The sequence below is a fragment of the Quercus lobata genome, chromosome 8, assembly GCF_001633185.2.
Source record: "Quercus lobata isolate SW786 chromosome 8, ValleyOak3.0 Primary Assembly, whole genome shotgun sequence".
In the NCBI taxonomy this organism is placed as follows: domain Eukaryota; kingdom Viridiplantae; phylum Streptophyta; class Magnoliopsida; order Fagales; family Fagaceae; genus Quercus; species Quercus lobata.
In genome coordinates, this window is record NC_044911.1 from 64,640,118 (window position 1) to 64,655,609 (window position 15,492).

At 33.3% G+C, this 15,492-nt stretch overlaps 1 protein-coding gene across 1 annotated transcript; it reads right to left on the bottom strand.

The window, feature by feature from the left end:
• Positions 1 to 49: 49 nt before the first annotated feature.
• LOC115957319 (tRNA (guanine(26)-N(2))-dimethyltransferase) lies at positions 50 to 4,134 on the bottom strand. The gene is made up of 6 exons (XM_031075540.1): positions 3,472 to 4,134; positions 1,046 to 1,246; positions 843 to 942; positions 523 to 723; positions 390 to 452; positions 50 to 245 (listed from the first exon to the last, which is right to left on the bottom strand). Exons 1-6 carry the CDS (start codon positions 4,089 to 4,091, stop codon positions 135 to 137), a joined length of 1,296 nt encoding a protein of 431 aa, XP_030931400.1. The 5' UTR covers positions 4,092 to 4,134; the 3' UTR covers positions 50 to 134.
• Between the last annotated feature and the right edge of the window lie 11,358 nt (positions 4,135 to 15,492).

A 15,492-nucleotide genomic window follows, 5' to 3' on the forward strand; every position in this document is an offset into this window, starting at 1 on the left:
GCAAAATCTAGAATCACTCCTCTGATCGAGCATTGCACTCTTTTTCAAGTTTGGGCAACAGAATTAGATGCCTTTCAAATCAACTGTGTTGAGAACCAACAGTACTGCACCATGCCAAATCACTCAACAGATTTTTAACTATGACACTGCTGTAGATTCTTGGCAATTCTGATGCATACCGTCATGGGACAGTTTGTCTTGATTGCATTGGAAGCAATGTGTGACCTACTCGCAGCATACCCCTCCTGCAAGAAACCAACTCACAATGAACTTTGTCTTTGGATTTTCCAGAGGGTTAATTCTCCTTTATGCAATAAAGACACCAGTGTCGTGTGTTACTTAGCTGAGAGCAAGAAAATGGTTACCAAAGAGAATACTGGGTATGTTACCTTGTGAATGGTGCTCAACATGGTCATTAGGGGTGGAGAATTTACTTTTGCACGGCTTGCCAACTGGGAAATAAACTAGTAATTATGCTAAGTCGCATTCATTTAATTTGTGGAAGCAATTTTGCAGGAGTACCTCATCCAACTTGATGTAACCAAATGGTAATCTGGGGTCACTTTCATCCACCATTTGTTTCAAAAGTTTTTCAAGGTCAGTTCCTTTACCACTGCCCACCCACCCCCATTGCTCCGCCAAGTTCAACATTTCTGTTACATAGGCGGCATCATGAAGAGGTCCCGTCCAAAGAGGCCCTGAAACCACGGGTGAGCTAGAAACCTGGAAAGAAGTCAAAGAACCAACATAACATTGTATGTACACAGTACACCAACTCTATTCTACTATATAGTAGTAGCGAGAAAAAGCACTAGATCCCAATAGAGCATAGTGGAACATACCTTTGAATCACTACAGGAGCAACTGATCTGACCAAGTTTATCCCAAGAAATTGTGTCAGAATTTCCACACTGGTGGCAGTAGCTGATGAAACCATAATACCTGTAATAAACCATTAAGCAACTGATTATCAGCCACATTGATGACTAAATGCCTAAATCCCAAAGCCTTAACAAAAATGAACGAACACAATTATATATCTTACCTGTCATCAACAAGCTTCCCACGATTTAACTGGAGCATGACTCGAAAAACAGGCCCGTGGTATGAATAGTATGAAAATAACGGTGTAACATTATAACCAAGCACGGATGCTTCCCTTACAGCACCACCTATAAGCATTCGCAAACCAACCTCATTCGAAAATGGCATTGGACGAACATAAGCTCCATATGCAGCTAATGAACTAGCGAGAAAATTTGAGTCATAACCGTTTCCACTCCACAAACGAAACATACTAACTAGCTACGTAGATAAATTTATCAAACAAAAAGGGAAGAGAAAAAAAAAAAAAATCCAGTTGTCCAAATGTTAAGAACAGTAAATTGTTCATACAGTAAAAGAAAAAAGAAATGTTACATTCACAATATTTTTTCAATAAATTATAAGTGGTAAGTTGTTATTGGTTCTAATTTGAATCTACAACATAAATTACTTTGTTGCCCACTCATAACAACTAATAACAATCTGCTACTTATAATTTGTTGTAAAGTGTTGTGACAATGTTGTAAACATAGCATCTTTTTTAGTAAAAACTTTTTTGATGAAAAAAAAAAGATTTTATAGTAAGTCTAAAAGACGTGGGTTTTACTTTTTTTAGTTATATCAATTTGATAATGTCCGATTAAAAATTTGGGTTTGAATTCTACTATACAGAAAATAAGCTTATTGATTTATTGACATAATGATAAAGAGTCATCTTAGTGAAACCAACAAGTCATCACAGGTTTCAAGCATGAGTGACGTGTGAATGAACATCAAACTCACAGGTGTGAACAAACATTAAGCATGAATGACATGTGTGAGCAAAAGTTAAGCATGAGCGAGCAAAAATTAAGGATGAATGACATGTGTGAATGGACATTAAGCATGTATGACATGTATGAGCAAATTTTAAGTATGAGTGACACGTGTGAGCAAACGTTAAGCATGTCACACATGCTTAATGTTCATTCACACGTGTCACTCATGCTTAACATTTGCTCATACATGCTTAATGTTCATTCACACATGTTACTCATGCTTAACGTTTGCTCACACATGTCACATGACATGTGTGAGCAAAAGTTAAGCATGAGTGAGCAAAAATTAAGGATGAATGACATGTGTGAATGAACATTAAGCATGTATGACATGTATGAGCAAATTTTAAGTATGAGTGACACGTGTGAGCAAACGTTAAGCATGTCACACATGCTTAATGTTCATTCACACGTGTCACTCATACTTAACATTTGCTCACACATGTCACACATGCTTAATGTTTATTCACACATGTCACTCATGCTTAACATTTGCTCACACGTCACATATGTGACATGTGTGAGCAAACTTTAAACATGAGTGACACATGTGAATGAACATTAAGCATGAGTGACATGTGTGAGCAAACGTTAAGCATGAGTAACATGCGTGAATGAAAATCAAGCATGTGTGACATGTATGAGCAAATGTTAAGCATAAGTGACCTGTATGAATGAAAAGTAAGCATGTGTGACATGTGCAACCAAACATTAAGCATGAGTGACATGTACAAATCAACATTAAGCATTTGTGACATGTGCGAGCAAGCTTTAAGCATGAGTGACATGTGCGAATGAACATTAAGCATCAAACCTTAAGCATGAGTGACATATGATCCTCCTTCGATTATGAGGATGACAACATGGTTTAAAAAACCGGATTAGAGTGGCCAGTTCAATCGGGAATTGAACCATTAACCGGTTTGGTAAAAACTGGAAGTTCAATAGTAAAAACCACTAGTTCAGCTAGTAAAAACCAAGAATCGGACCCTGATGACACCTACACCTTGTATTATTGTTATTATTATTTTGGATAAATTTCATTAACATACCCTGAGATTTAGACTAATACCAATTAGGTCCAAGACTTTTCAAAACTAACTAGTTTGGTTGCTAAAGCCAACTTAGTCTCTAAAATAGTTGAGAAAAAATAACTAATTATTTAGGAACTAAGTTGGCTTTAGGGACTAAATTAGCTAGTTTTAAAAAGTTTTGAACTTTGTTAGCATTAGCCCAAATATCATGGTATGTCAGTAGAATTTACCCTATTGTTTTTACAATGGAACTATATCCTACCTCTTTTATCAAAAAACAAAAAGTCTAAACATAAATATTCATTTGTCATGTTTTAATTGATGTTAAAAGTGATGTTATTAACAAGTTACTAGCCGTTAGGAGAAAAAAAATTGTGAAAAATTGTACACCTACCTAGTCAGAAGTTATGAAAAATTAGAGACAAATATTACAAATTTATTATATAAACTTATAAAAAAAAAATTGAAATTGTAGTAAATTTTGAAATATCTTAAGTGTCACTCAAAATAGCTCAGCCCAAATAACTGGAAAAAAAAAGAAAAAGAAAAAAAGAAGAGAAGTGAAAGTGACTCACTGATGAGGGCGGTGACCACCGGATGAGTAACCATCGGTACAAGTAACATAAAGCAATCCACCGTCCAATTTCAGAGCATTCATCGCATTTCTCAGGAAAAACGAGGAGTCGCTACCAAACGAATCCACGTCTATCAAATCAAAGAAATCCCTTTGCAGATAACACTCCGCCATTACTCTATTCGCATCGAAATGGGTCACTACCCATCTTCCTTCACTCTCTCCAAAATCCCTCTCGACGCGAGACAGGTTCTCCGATATGATTCTCCGATACTCTTCGTTCGCGTCGTTTGCGAGCACGAAATCGGCCTCGGCTTCGACCAGGTACCGGAGAGACCGAATCCCGCAACCGCAGAGAGCGTCGAGAACACGGAGTTTGGATTTGGATTTCTTGTAGAGAGAGGCGGCGAGAACGCTGAGGTCTCGGCCTGTGGCGCTCTCGTGCCGGAAGAAGGTATCGCCGGTCTCGAATTCATGACCCCTTTCGGTTTGGTACTCGGATTTGAAGCTCGGCCTCGATTGGGTGAGGAATTTAGGGCTAGGGTTTTGGGGAATGGGAATGGGAATAGAGTTGAAGAGAAACGGGGAAGGGGATAGGGTTTTAGGAGTAAGGTTTAACATGGCGGGAAATGGGTTGGGTTAGACTGTTAGATAATCTGGCGGCATTTATTATATGGGGTAATGAGAATTGAGACATACAATTTATCTTTATAATTTCCTAAAGTGGTAATTTACAACTTATTGACAATTCAAAGAAAAAAAAATTAATAAAAATAAAAATCAAGTGAACATGTTTCTCAAAAAGAGAAAAAAAAAATCAAGTAAACATTGGTCTTGTTTGGGTGAATTGGTAAATTTTTTTGTCGTCGAACAAGACATTTGAGTTTAACTAGATATATAATTTATTTAAATAATTTAAGAACTAAGTTTACCTCTAAAATTCCTCCAAGTTTACATGACGATTCGAATAACTATTCACGTATGCTTTTACTCACACGACCTATTTGACAAGTTAAGTAATTTATTTAAATAGTTTAATAAGTTGTGTATACATTAGAAATTGAACTTTGAATGATGGTCTAGTTTAAACTAAACTAATTTCGATGATGGTCTAGTTTAATCAAACAAAGAGATAATAATCAATTTTTTAAAAAAGCAAAAATTACTTTTAGAAAATACATATTACAATTTTTTTTTGTTGAATAAAAAAAAAATATATATATATATTATTGAATAAAAAATATATATTACATTAAACCATTAATGCATCCTAGTGATCGCATCTTTCCCATTTGTGAATATGAAAAAATAAAAGCAACAAATCATAAAGCAGTTTGATTAGGACTTAAATGAAATCTATCCGGTTAAATGGGCTTGTAAAGCTAGCTCAACTAGACAAAACCACAAGGTTTCAAATTTTACCCAAATCCATTAATTAGGCCTTATCTTCTTCTTCTTCTTCTTCTTCTTCTTTTTTTTTTTTTTTTTTGTTGTTGTTGTTGTTGTTGTTGTTGTTGTTGAGAAAATGCCTTATCTATATGACCCACTCCTATTTAAATAATTGCTTTGAATAAACATTAATCCATCTAATATATGCCTGTAAAAATGAATGGAATACTCTATATTCATAAGGTCTTGGGTTGAAAATGCCATCCCTACAGATTCTTTCTTATAATTATTTAGCCTGTGTAATTGACAATATTTCAATAAATTGTGAAAAATTTACGTCGGTAGAATTGCCATTTACTTCTTGGATTCATATTATGTTCATGATTTTTATACATATAGGGACGGAACCAGGATTTGAACTTAGGGGGGGCCAAAACATGAACCAAAAAAATTTCAAGTGACATGGTTTATTAAAAAAAAAAAATCATGGTAAACAAAACAATTGCACTTTAGTACCTAAATATTTAAGTCAAGAAGGAAATAATATGAACCAAAAAAGTTGAAAATTAAAATATGATATTCTAACCTTTTCGAAGAAGAAGAAAAAAAAGAATAAGAGGACTTCAGATCTCCAGATTTTGAGTAATTGGAATTAATATGTTGATTTTATCACGTTGACCAACTTAACAATATGATAAACCCATACTTTTGGATGCAACTAAAAATCACACTAATGAATTTTTAAAAACTTTGTTTGATGATTTTAAAATTTTGGGATATTAATATTAAGAGTTGGCAATGCTACATCATCAATATTGGCTTCTAAAAGAATTTTGCATTTTATCTTTTGAAAAAAATTTAAATATTGTTGTAAGGACTCGATTGTAAGGACCCCAAGATAATATTGGGCTCGTACGTAAAGAGGGTCCAAACAATATCATTTGTAGAGCGTAGATTTGAAAGGCTAGGCCTTGGTCACCAGACGGTGGTTTGTCGTTGGCTCCGGTCGGTGAATCTTGTCTGAGGAGTCTGGGGAGCTTTATGCTCTTCTTATTCTCCTTGTTTCTAGGATACCATGGCTGGGAGGACGGGTTGTCCCCCCCCTCTCACACTACCTCTCTTAGCCTTTTATACGGGCATTTATCCTCTTACCAGCGTCCATGTGTAAGCTCAATTTCCTAGGACTTAAGACTTGTTCTGTCAGCCCATACCTAGAGTGGTTGGGGGTGGTTGTAAAAGCTAAAGAGTATGGCTCTGTCAGGTGCAGAGTATTGAATGGCAGTAATAGCAGCTTTCACTTTGTCCTTGGTCGTTATACTATCCAGCGTCTCCTTCTCTATTGACATAGATATTTTAGATTTTTTTCTCAAACTGTTCCTATACTGTTTTTGCCCTTTATTCCAGGAGGACCTCGGATATGCCGAGGACAGAATCATCCTCGACTATGTCTCAAGATTATTTGGACTTTTATTACACATCCTCGGCCATACCCTTCCTCGGCTCGGGTCTTGGGCCCCAATGTAAAAATGGGCCAGGGCCACAAATTATCGGGCTCCACAATTGTAATTGACTTTCTCATAATTTATAAATCAATTTAAAAAAATTCATATAAATTATTGTAACCCTTGTAAGGGAATTTTTTTTTTCTATGAGATTTTTTTGGTTATGAATTATTGAATTATGATATTGGTGATTTTGGGATTTTATGTTGTGTTGTATTCGGACTATGGAGGGGCCACGGGCCCAAAAAAAGGGTTAAGTGATTAGTTTCTTTTAGGCTATTTGGACCAATCCAAAAATTTGAGGGGGGCCAACTATAACAATTTCACACCCAAACTCTAAAATATGAGTCATCCTATATGTTATTAAATTTTTCAAAAAAATTGGGTGGTGGGGGGGGGGGGGGATGGCCCCCCAGCCCCTTAATGGTCAGTCTCTCTGTGTACATATATAATAATAATAAAAAAAATTTATGGTTTTGATTTAATTGGTATTGAGGGTGCACAATCTCACTGATTTTGTTAAGGGCAACTGTTGGATTACTAGATGTGTATTGTGAAAAGATTATTTGATGGTTTAGCTTTGTCTTTCTGATAATTGATTGCTTGCTTTAGCCAGAGGCACATGGAGGGACACAATATTTTTTGCAATCTTCTTTTATAATATGGTAAAATTGATAAATTTTGATGGAAATAACATCACTTTTACATTAATTTACTATTGATATTATTTTTATTACACAATGATCACGATAAATCACATCAGTTATGCAAATCGTTGTGGTCCTACACTTACGGTAGGTGAGTTTGGTGTACAAAATAGAATGCTTACGAAATAAACAATGAGACAAAGCCTAGAGGGGTTAGTACTTAAACGATTCACTTTAAATACACGAAAGCCTCATATATACTTATGAATAACCTTGGAATCATTTCAAGTTACAATGGCCTAGGAAAAAAAAAGGCTTTTGAGATTTAAGTGATAAATCTATGGTAATGACTAGGGATGACAATTTTCCCCCACTCTGCTTAACCCGACCCTCCCCACTTCGCCCCATGCGGATTTTCCTTACCCCACAAAGGTGGTGGGGTGGGGATGAGTTTAGACATTTCAGTCCTAACTTGCTTCGCTCTGCCCCATCCTTGCCCCGCCCTGTATTGACAAAGGTTAAATTGTAAATTTTTCATACCCTAAAACTCTACTATTTAAACAAACATTTGATCAACTTATTTTATTCCACCCAACAAGGCTTTCTGCCTCTTTTTATTTTTATTTTTTTTTAGTTAGGTTGGAAATAAGGTACCAATTTTAACATTTTCTTTTGTCTTTATTATAAGCATATTTATATACTATTGAATCATTAATTTTGTATTATGAGATTTTTGTTTTTGTTGTGATATTGTATTGTTAAACACTTTAATAATATTATTCAATTTCTGCTAAAATTTAATTTGATTTGATGGGATAAATTTATTTGTAATTTTAGGTATATTTTTATTAACGAAACAGGTTTTATTAAAAACAATTGTAATAGCTGTGGGCAAATTAACAAGAAGTAGAGTTATATGGGGTGGAGCGGGATTTCACAAGGCCTCAAGGGGCAGGGATGGTGTAAGAAAATTTTCCCCGTCATGCGGGGTGGGGCGGGGATGGAGTAAGAAAAAACCATGCAGGGCGGGGCCAAAGATCCCATCCTTCGAACCCGCCCCGCCCAATTGTCATCCCTAATAATGACATCATTTGTATTGTCATCCCTAATAATGACATCATTTGTTGCACCCCATATCTATGATTTGAATCTTACCACTTTTCCTCCACTATTTATCTATATCAGAGAGAGAGAGAGATTAATGTGTATTTAATATTCCATTAAATATTACTTTTAGTTTTACACACTTCTCAAAAAATGAAGTCATGTATGCACAACCATCAAGAAAACATTATGACAATTGTTATTTCTCTAGATTTGTAGAAAGCGAGTTTGGTGTACCACATGCACGTGGGAATAAACTTTGGAATCGTTTCAAGATACCATGAAAATATAAAAGGGCATGATCCAGGTGTTAATTTAGCTGTAATGACATCATGTATAATGTCATATGTTTGTAGTTTGAATCTCACATCCCCCTCAATATTTATTCATCTTAGCAAAAAAAAAAAAAAAAACATTCATGATGAGTGATATAAGAGTTTAGGTTATGGTGCATTAATACTCAACTAAATGATATTTGTGCACACTTTTCAAAAATGACATCATTTATAACACCCCATATCTATGGTTTGAATCTCACCACTTTTCCTCCACTATCTATCTATCAAAGAGAGAGAGAGAGAGAGAGAGAGAGAGAGAGAGAGAGAGATCAATGTGTATTTAATACTCCATTAAATATTACTTTTAGTTTTACACACTTCTTAAAAAATGAAGTCATGTATGCACAACCATCAAGAAAACATTATGACAATTGTTGTTTTCCTAATAATGACATCATTAAGATATAACACCATCCTTCGAACCCGCCCTGCCCAATTGTCATCCCTAATAATGACATCATTTGTAGCACCCCATATCAATGGTTTGAATCTCACCACTTTTCCTCCACTATCTATCTATCTCAGAGAGAGAGAGAGAGAGAGATATTAATGTGTATTTAATACTCCATTAAATATTACTTTTAGTTATACACACTACTCAAAAAATGAAGTCATGTATGCACAACCATCAAGAAAACATTATTACAATTGTTGCTTCTCTAATAATGACATCATTAAGATATAACACCATCCATTGAACCCGCCCCGCCTAATTGTCATCCCTAATAATGACATCATTTGTAGCACTCCATATCTATGGTTTGAATCTCACCACTTTTCCTCCACTATCTATCTATCTATCAGGAGAGAGAGAGAGAGAGAGAGAGAGAGAGAGATATTAATGTGTATTTAATACTACATTAAATATTACTTTTAGTTTTACACACTTCTCAAAAAATGAAGTCAAGTATGCACAACCATCAAGAAAACATTATTACAATTGTTGTTTCTCTAATAATAACATCATTAAGATATAACACAATCCTTCAAACCCGTCCCGCTCAATTGTCATCCTTAATAATGACATCATTTGTAGCACCCTGTATTTATGGTTTGAATCTCACCACTTTTCCTCCACTATCTATTTATCTCAAAGAGAGAGAGAGAGAGAGAGAGAGAGAGAGAGAGAGAGAGAGAGAGAGAGAGAGAGAGAGAGAGAGAGAGAGAGATTAATGTGTATTTAATAATCCATTAAATATTACTTTTAGTTTTACACACTTCTCAAAAAATGAAGTCATGTATGCACAACCATCAAGAAAACATTATGACAATTGTTGTTTCTCTATATTTGTAGAAAGTGAGTTTGGTGTACCACATGCATATGAGAATAAACTTTGGAATCGTTTCAAGATACCATGAAAATATAAAAGGGCATAATCCAGGTGTTAATTTAGTGGTAATGACATCATGTATAATGTCATATGCTTGTAGTTTGAATCTCACTCCCCTCTCAATATTTATCCATCTTAGCAAGAAAAAAAAAAAAAAAAACTTTCATGATGAGTGATGTAAGAGTTTAGGTTATGGTGCATTAATACTCAACTAAATGATACTTGTGCACACTTTTCAAAAATGAAAGTCAAAATTTGCACAAACATCAAGAGAAATACACAAATCACAATCAATGTTTACATGCAAACTAATAAATTATAATAAGTGTTCCCTACTTCCCCAAATAAAAAGTGAATTATGTTTCATAATTGTATATTTTTTATTCCTTAATACGTGTCATTTAAATACTTAAGACCATGTCTATGAGTCAAGTCACTAGATCACTAGTTCAACTAAGGGTGGTAATTTGTGTTTGCGTGTCGGATTCGTGTTGTGTCAACTAATGAGTATTCGACTATATAAGTTAACACTCAACCGACACGTTTATTAAATGGGTCAAGATTCCTCAACTCTAACACAACCTGTTTATTAAATGGATTAGTCATGTCGACCCATTTATCAGATTTTATCAAAACGAAACAAAAATATACAAAATTTAGTACTAAATTATGCAAAACCAAAAACATAAAAATTTTTATATATATAAAATTCAGAACTAAAGAATAAATGTATCACAAATAATCATTTAAAATTAAAAACATATCTCAATATCACAAATAATAAATCATAATATGTTAAAGAAAATAAACCACAACAACTAATATGTTTATATAAGGGTATATTGGTAAAATATCATTTAACTAAACAGGTCAGACGGGTCAAACAGATTCCATATATTGGACACTAACCCAACCCGTTTATTAAACGGGTTAGTCGTGTTAACCCGAATATGACAAAAACTTATTAAGTCTCAACCCATAATTTACTAATTTCATGTCAAATTGTGTCATGTTTGCAAGTCGTGTCAAATTTTGTTACATCTAAGTTCAACCAAGTTGAACTGCATGGTCAAATAAAAATATTTTAAAAATTAAATACATAAAAAAGTAAGTTTGAGAAATTTTAACATGAATATGTAAATTAAAAAAAGAAGAAGGCATATGCCTAAATTAAATTTGTCATTATAATTCAAAATCAAGGTTTCACAAGCAATAACATTAGAAATTCAATAAAATTCACAAGCAAAATAAACGAATATTATAAGACTCTAACAAAGTTTTTGCTAAATAAAATCTTGTTATGTGTCTGAAAATTTAGTATATATATATATATATTTTTAAATGAGGCAAATCTCAAACTACGTAAACAAAAGAAAAGAACAAAAATGTTAATGGCTTAAACCTTTTTTTTTTTTTTTGGAGAATCAAATAAATAAATAAATAAAGCACAAAAAATGTTAAAGGCTTAAAATTAAAGTAATAAACAAATAAAGCACAAAAAACGTAAACAAAAGAAGAGAAAATAATGTTTAAGCAATAAACTATATAACATATACTGATATACTCATATCTGCGTGCTAATTAGCCGTGTGAAACTGAAAAATTATCTATTTAGAGCAAAGAAATTGATGCATAATTGCAAGTTTGGAGAACTAAAATAGTAAAAAGTGATAAAGCGATGGATAAAGTAGCGTGAGTCGGCAGAGAAGTGAGAGAACAATACATTTTTTCTTCTTTTAAGTTTTCTCTTATTTAAATTACCATATTTTCACACATTAAACAATAAATAAGTCAATGAAGTGGACTTATTAATGTAATTTACACAATTAACAAACCTAGCTGCTTAAAACTAGTCAAGTTTTACCAATTTTGACTGGGTCTAACACACATTTGATCTAATTAATGACCCAGACCGATCTATGTGTTGGGTCACTGGGTTTCGGCCCAACTAGCAGGGCTGGGTTTGATAACATTGCTTAGGACCCAAAAGAAAATGGGCCATTAATTAAGAGGAAGTTGCCATGAAATTCATTTGTTTGGGATTTTTATCAGTTGGTAATGCAATCCATGAGCCTTGTCCTTCGAACTGTTTTAAAAACCTACGCACAATTTATTAGGAGTTGTGACTTAGTTTTTCTAATTAAATTTAATTATGTAACTATATGTTGTTTTTCTCCAAAAATAATTCTATTCATCTCGTGGCAAACACTATCACATGAATAAATTTAATTGGAGAAATTAAGATATAACACCTAAGAAAATATACATAAACTTTGTCCATTTCTAAATATTTTTGCATCATTTGTTATGTTTGCTATTAGTGCATTAGTTATGCATGATCTCCAAATGAGTAAAATTAGGGTTTTTTTTTTTGTTTTTGTTTTTGTTTTTGTTTTTGGACAATGATATTTGAGATCATATATTTCATGAGTGTAACAAATTAAACCCTGGGGTTTTAAAATGTGACAACTTAAACCCTATAGTTCGAAAGTAACAAATTGAGCACGAAGGTTTCAAGAAGTAATAAATTAAGACACATTCCATTTAAGTGGAATGACATTATGTTTGAGGTTTTATATAAGTTGAGACTTTAATTTGTTACCTTTTGTAACCTTATTGTTTGATTTGTTACTCTTTTCAATTTCATGATTAATTTTGTTACCTATGAAATTACAAGATTTAATTTGTTACACAATTAATTTATAGGGTTAAAATATGATGAAATATGATTTACATGAGCAATTATTGTTACTATTTTTATTGTGTAATAACAATAATTTAACACCTTAATAAGTTATGAAAATACTATGTTAGTAGACTTATTATTTCACATTCATCACTTGACAATTCAAATGAAGATCAACATGCCAAGAGACTTGTAACTTAGTGGCATTAACTAATCTTCTTTATTTTCCTCAAAAAAAAAAAAAAAAAAAAAAACTAATCTTCTTTATACAAATAACAAAGGTTCAAACCCTCCTCACTAACTTTTTGTTACCACTTTCTTTTGGAAAAAAGATATTTTAAACCATATAGTTCAAGGGTGTAATAAATTAAACCCTTGATTTTAATATGTGTTGATGCCCACTATGGTGAAAAGGCCCAATAGTAGGAAGAAGCCCAACAATATGGGAGGGAAAAAAAGAAGAAGAGTTAGTAAATTGAAAAGAAAACCATTAAGCTCGAATGACAAGAATAATGGATCATAGGCCTAACAGATAGCAAAAGGGCCTCAAAGAAAGCAAGCAGGCCCAAAGGAGCCCGAAGAAAGAAGTGGTAAACCCATGGGCATTATGAGAAATGGAAAGCAAGCAAGAATGGGCCGTAGGAACCCAAAGGAAGGAACTAAGTAACTAAGGGGTTGGTGGAAAAACCCATAAAACCCAAAAGTGAAGGATATGATAATTTGGGCCCGAGATGCCCAAAATAATTAGCAAAAGCCTATGGGAATGAAGAATTGGAATGGGCCGGGGATGCCCAAGGAAATGAAACGGGTTGAGGATGCCTAAAAGAATGAAATGGACCAAGGAAGCCCAAAACAGCATGAGTACAAGCCAATGATAGTGCTGGGTTACTAGAATTGAGTAAAGGGAAAGCATACAGCAAACCCAAAAGAGGCCCAGCAAGCACAAGTCAAATAATAGCATGGCAGGAACATCAGGATGGCATGGCAAAAGTATTAGCTGACCCACAAAAGAGGGTAAGGAACGGATTGGAGAATGAAAGGCCTACGATCAAGCAAGACCCAGCCTAGGAAAGAAGTACGACATAAAAAATGAAAGCTCAAAGACTCATTCACGCCACAAGAGGTCAAGGACGAGTAGTAGAATGTGCAGACGAGCCCTCGGGTCATGGAATATGCATGAACAACAGACTAGCCATGGACGCACATGGAAGTGGAGGTGGAGCACGCACAAAACTCAAGCACCAACAACTTGTACCCAGCCAATATAGGAGTGGTGGGCCATGGGTCAGAGGTAAGAGAGGATATTGTTTGGGTGAATTGGTAAATTTTTTTGTCGTCGAGCAAGACATCTGAGTTTAACTAGATATATAATTTATTTAAATAATTTAAGAATGAAGTTTACCACTAAAATTTCTCCAAGTTTACATGACGATTCGAATAACTATTCACGTGTGCTTTTACTCACATGGCTTATTTGACAAGTTATGTAATTTATTTAAATAGTTTAACAAGTTCTGTATATGTTAGAAATTGAATTTTGAATGTTGGTCTAGTTTAAACTAGACTAGTTTCGATGATGGTCTAGCTTAATCAAATAGACAGATAATAATCAATTTTTAAAAAAAAACAAAAATTACTTTTAGAAAATACATATTACAATTTTTCTTGCTGAATAAAAAAAATATATATATATATATTACTGAATAAAAAAATATATTACATTAAGCCATTAATGCATCCTAGTGATGACATCTTTCCCATTTGTGAATATGAAAAAATAAAAGCAACAAATCATAAAGCAGTTGGATTAGGACTTAAATGAAATCTATCCGGTTAAATGGGCTTGTAAAGCTAGCCCAACTGGACAAAACCTTTGGGTTTCAAATTTTACCCAAATCCATTAATTAGGCTTTATCTTTTTTTCTTTTTTTTTTTTAATTATAAAAAAGGCCTTATCTATATGACCCACTCCTATTTAAATTTTTTTTTTTTTTTTGAGAATCCCTATTTAAATAATTAGTTTGAATAAACATTGATCCATCTAATATATGCATGTAAAAATGAATGGAATACTCTATATTCATAAGGTCTTGGGTTGAAAATGCCATCTCTCAAGATAGATTCTTTCTTATAATTATTTAGCCTGTGTAATTGACAGTATTTCAATAAATTGTGAAAAAGTTACGTTGGTAGCATTGCCATTTACTTCTTGGATTCATATTATGATCATGATTTGTATACATACAGGGATGGAACCAGGATTTGAACTTAGGGGGGGCCAAAGCATGAACCAAAAAAATTTTAAGTGACATGGTTTATTTGAAAAAAAAAAAATCATGGTAGACAAAACAATTGCACATTATTACCTAAATATTTAAGTCAAGAAGGAAATAATATGAACCAAAAATGTTGAAAGTTATAATATGATATTCTAACCTTTTTGAAGAAGAAGAAAAAAAAAAGAGGACTTTGGATCTCCAGATTTTAAGTAATTGGAATTAATATGTTGATTTTATCACGTTGACCAACTCACTAATATGATAAACCCATACTTTTGGATGCAACTAAAAATCACACTAATGAAGTTTTCAAAACTTTGTTTGAGGATTTTAAAAAATTGGGATATTATTAATATTAAGAGTTGGCAATGCTACGTCATCAATATTGGCTTCTAAAAGAATTTTGCATTTTATCTTTTGAAAAAAATTTAAATATTGTAATTGACTTTCCCATAATTTATAAATCAATTTAAAAAAAATTCATATAAATTATTGTAACCCCCGTAAGGGAATTTGTTTTCTATGAGATTTTTTTGGTTTTGAATTATGATATTGGTGATTTGGGGAGTTTATGTTGTGTTGTATTTGGACGATGGAGGGGCCACGGGCCCAAAGAAAGGGTTAGGTGATTAGTTTCTTTTGGGCTATTTGGACCAATCCAAAAATTTGAGGGGGGCCTAACTATAACAATTTCACATCCAAACTCTAAAATATGAGTCATCCTATATGCTATTTAAATTTTTCAA

Bases quoted from the DNA above. Each gene is read 5' to 3' on its own strand.
- LOC115957319 (XM_031075540.1), bottom strand. From the start codon at position 4,091: ATGTTAAACCTTACTCCTAAAACCCTATCCCCTTCCCCGTTTCTCTTC. The intron at 1,247-3,471 runs GTGAGTCACTTT...TTTTCTCGCTAG, and splicing joins GGTGGTCACCGCCCTCATCA to TTCATTAGCTGCATATGGAG. The intron at 453-522 runs GTACTCCTGCAA...TTTATTTCCCAG, and splicing joins GTTACATCAAGTTGGATGAG to TTGGCAAGCCGTGCAAAAGT.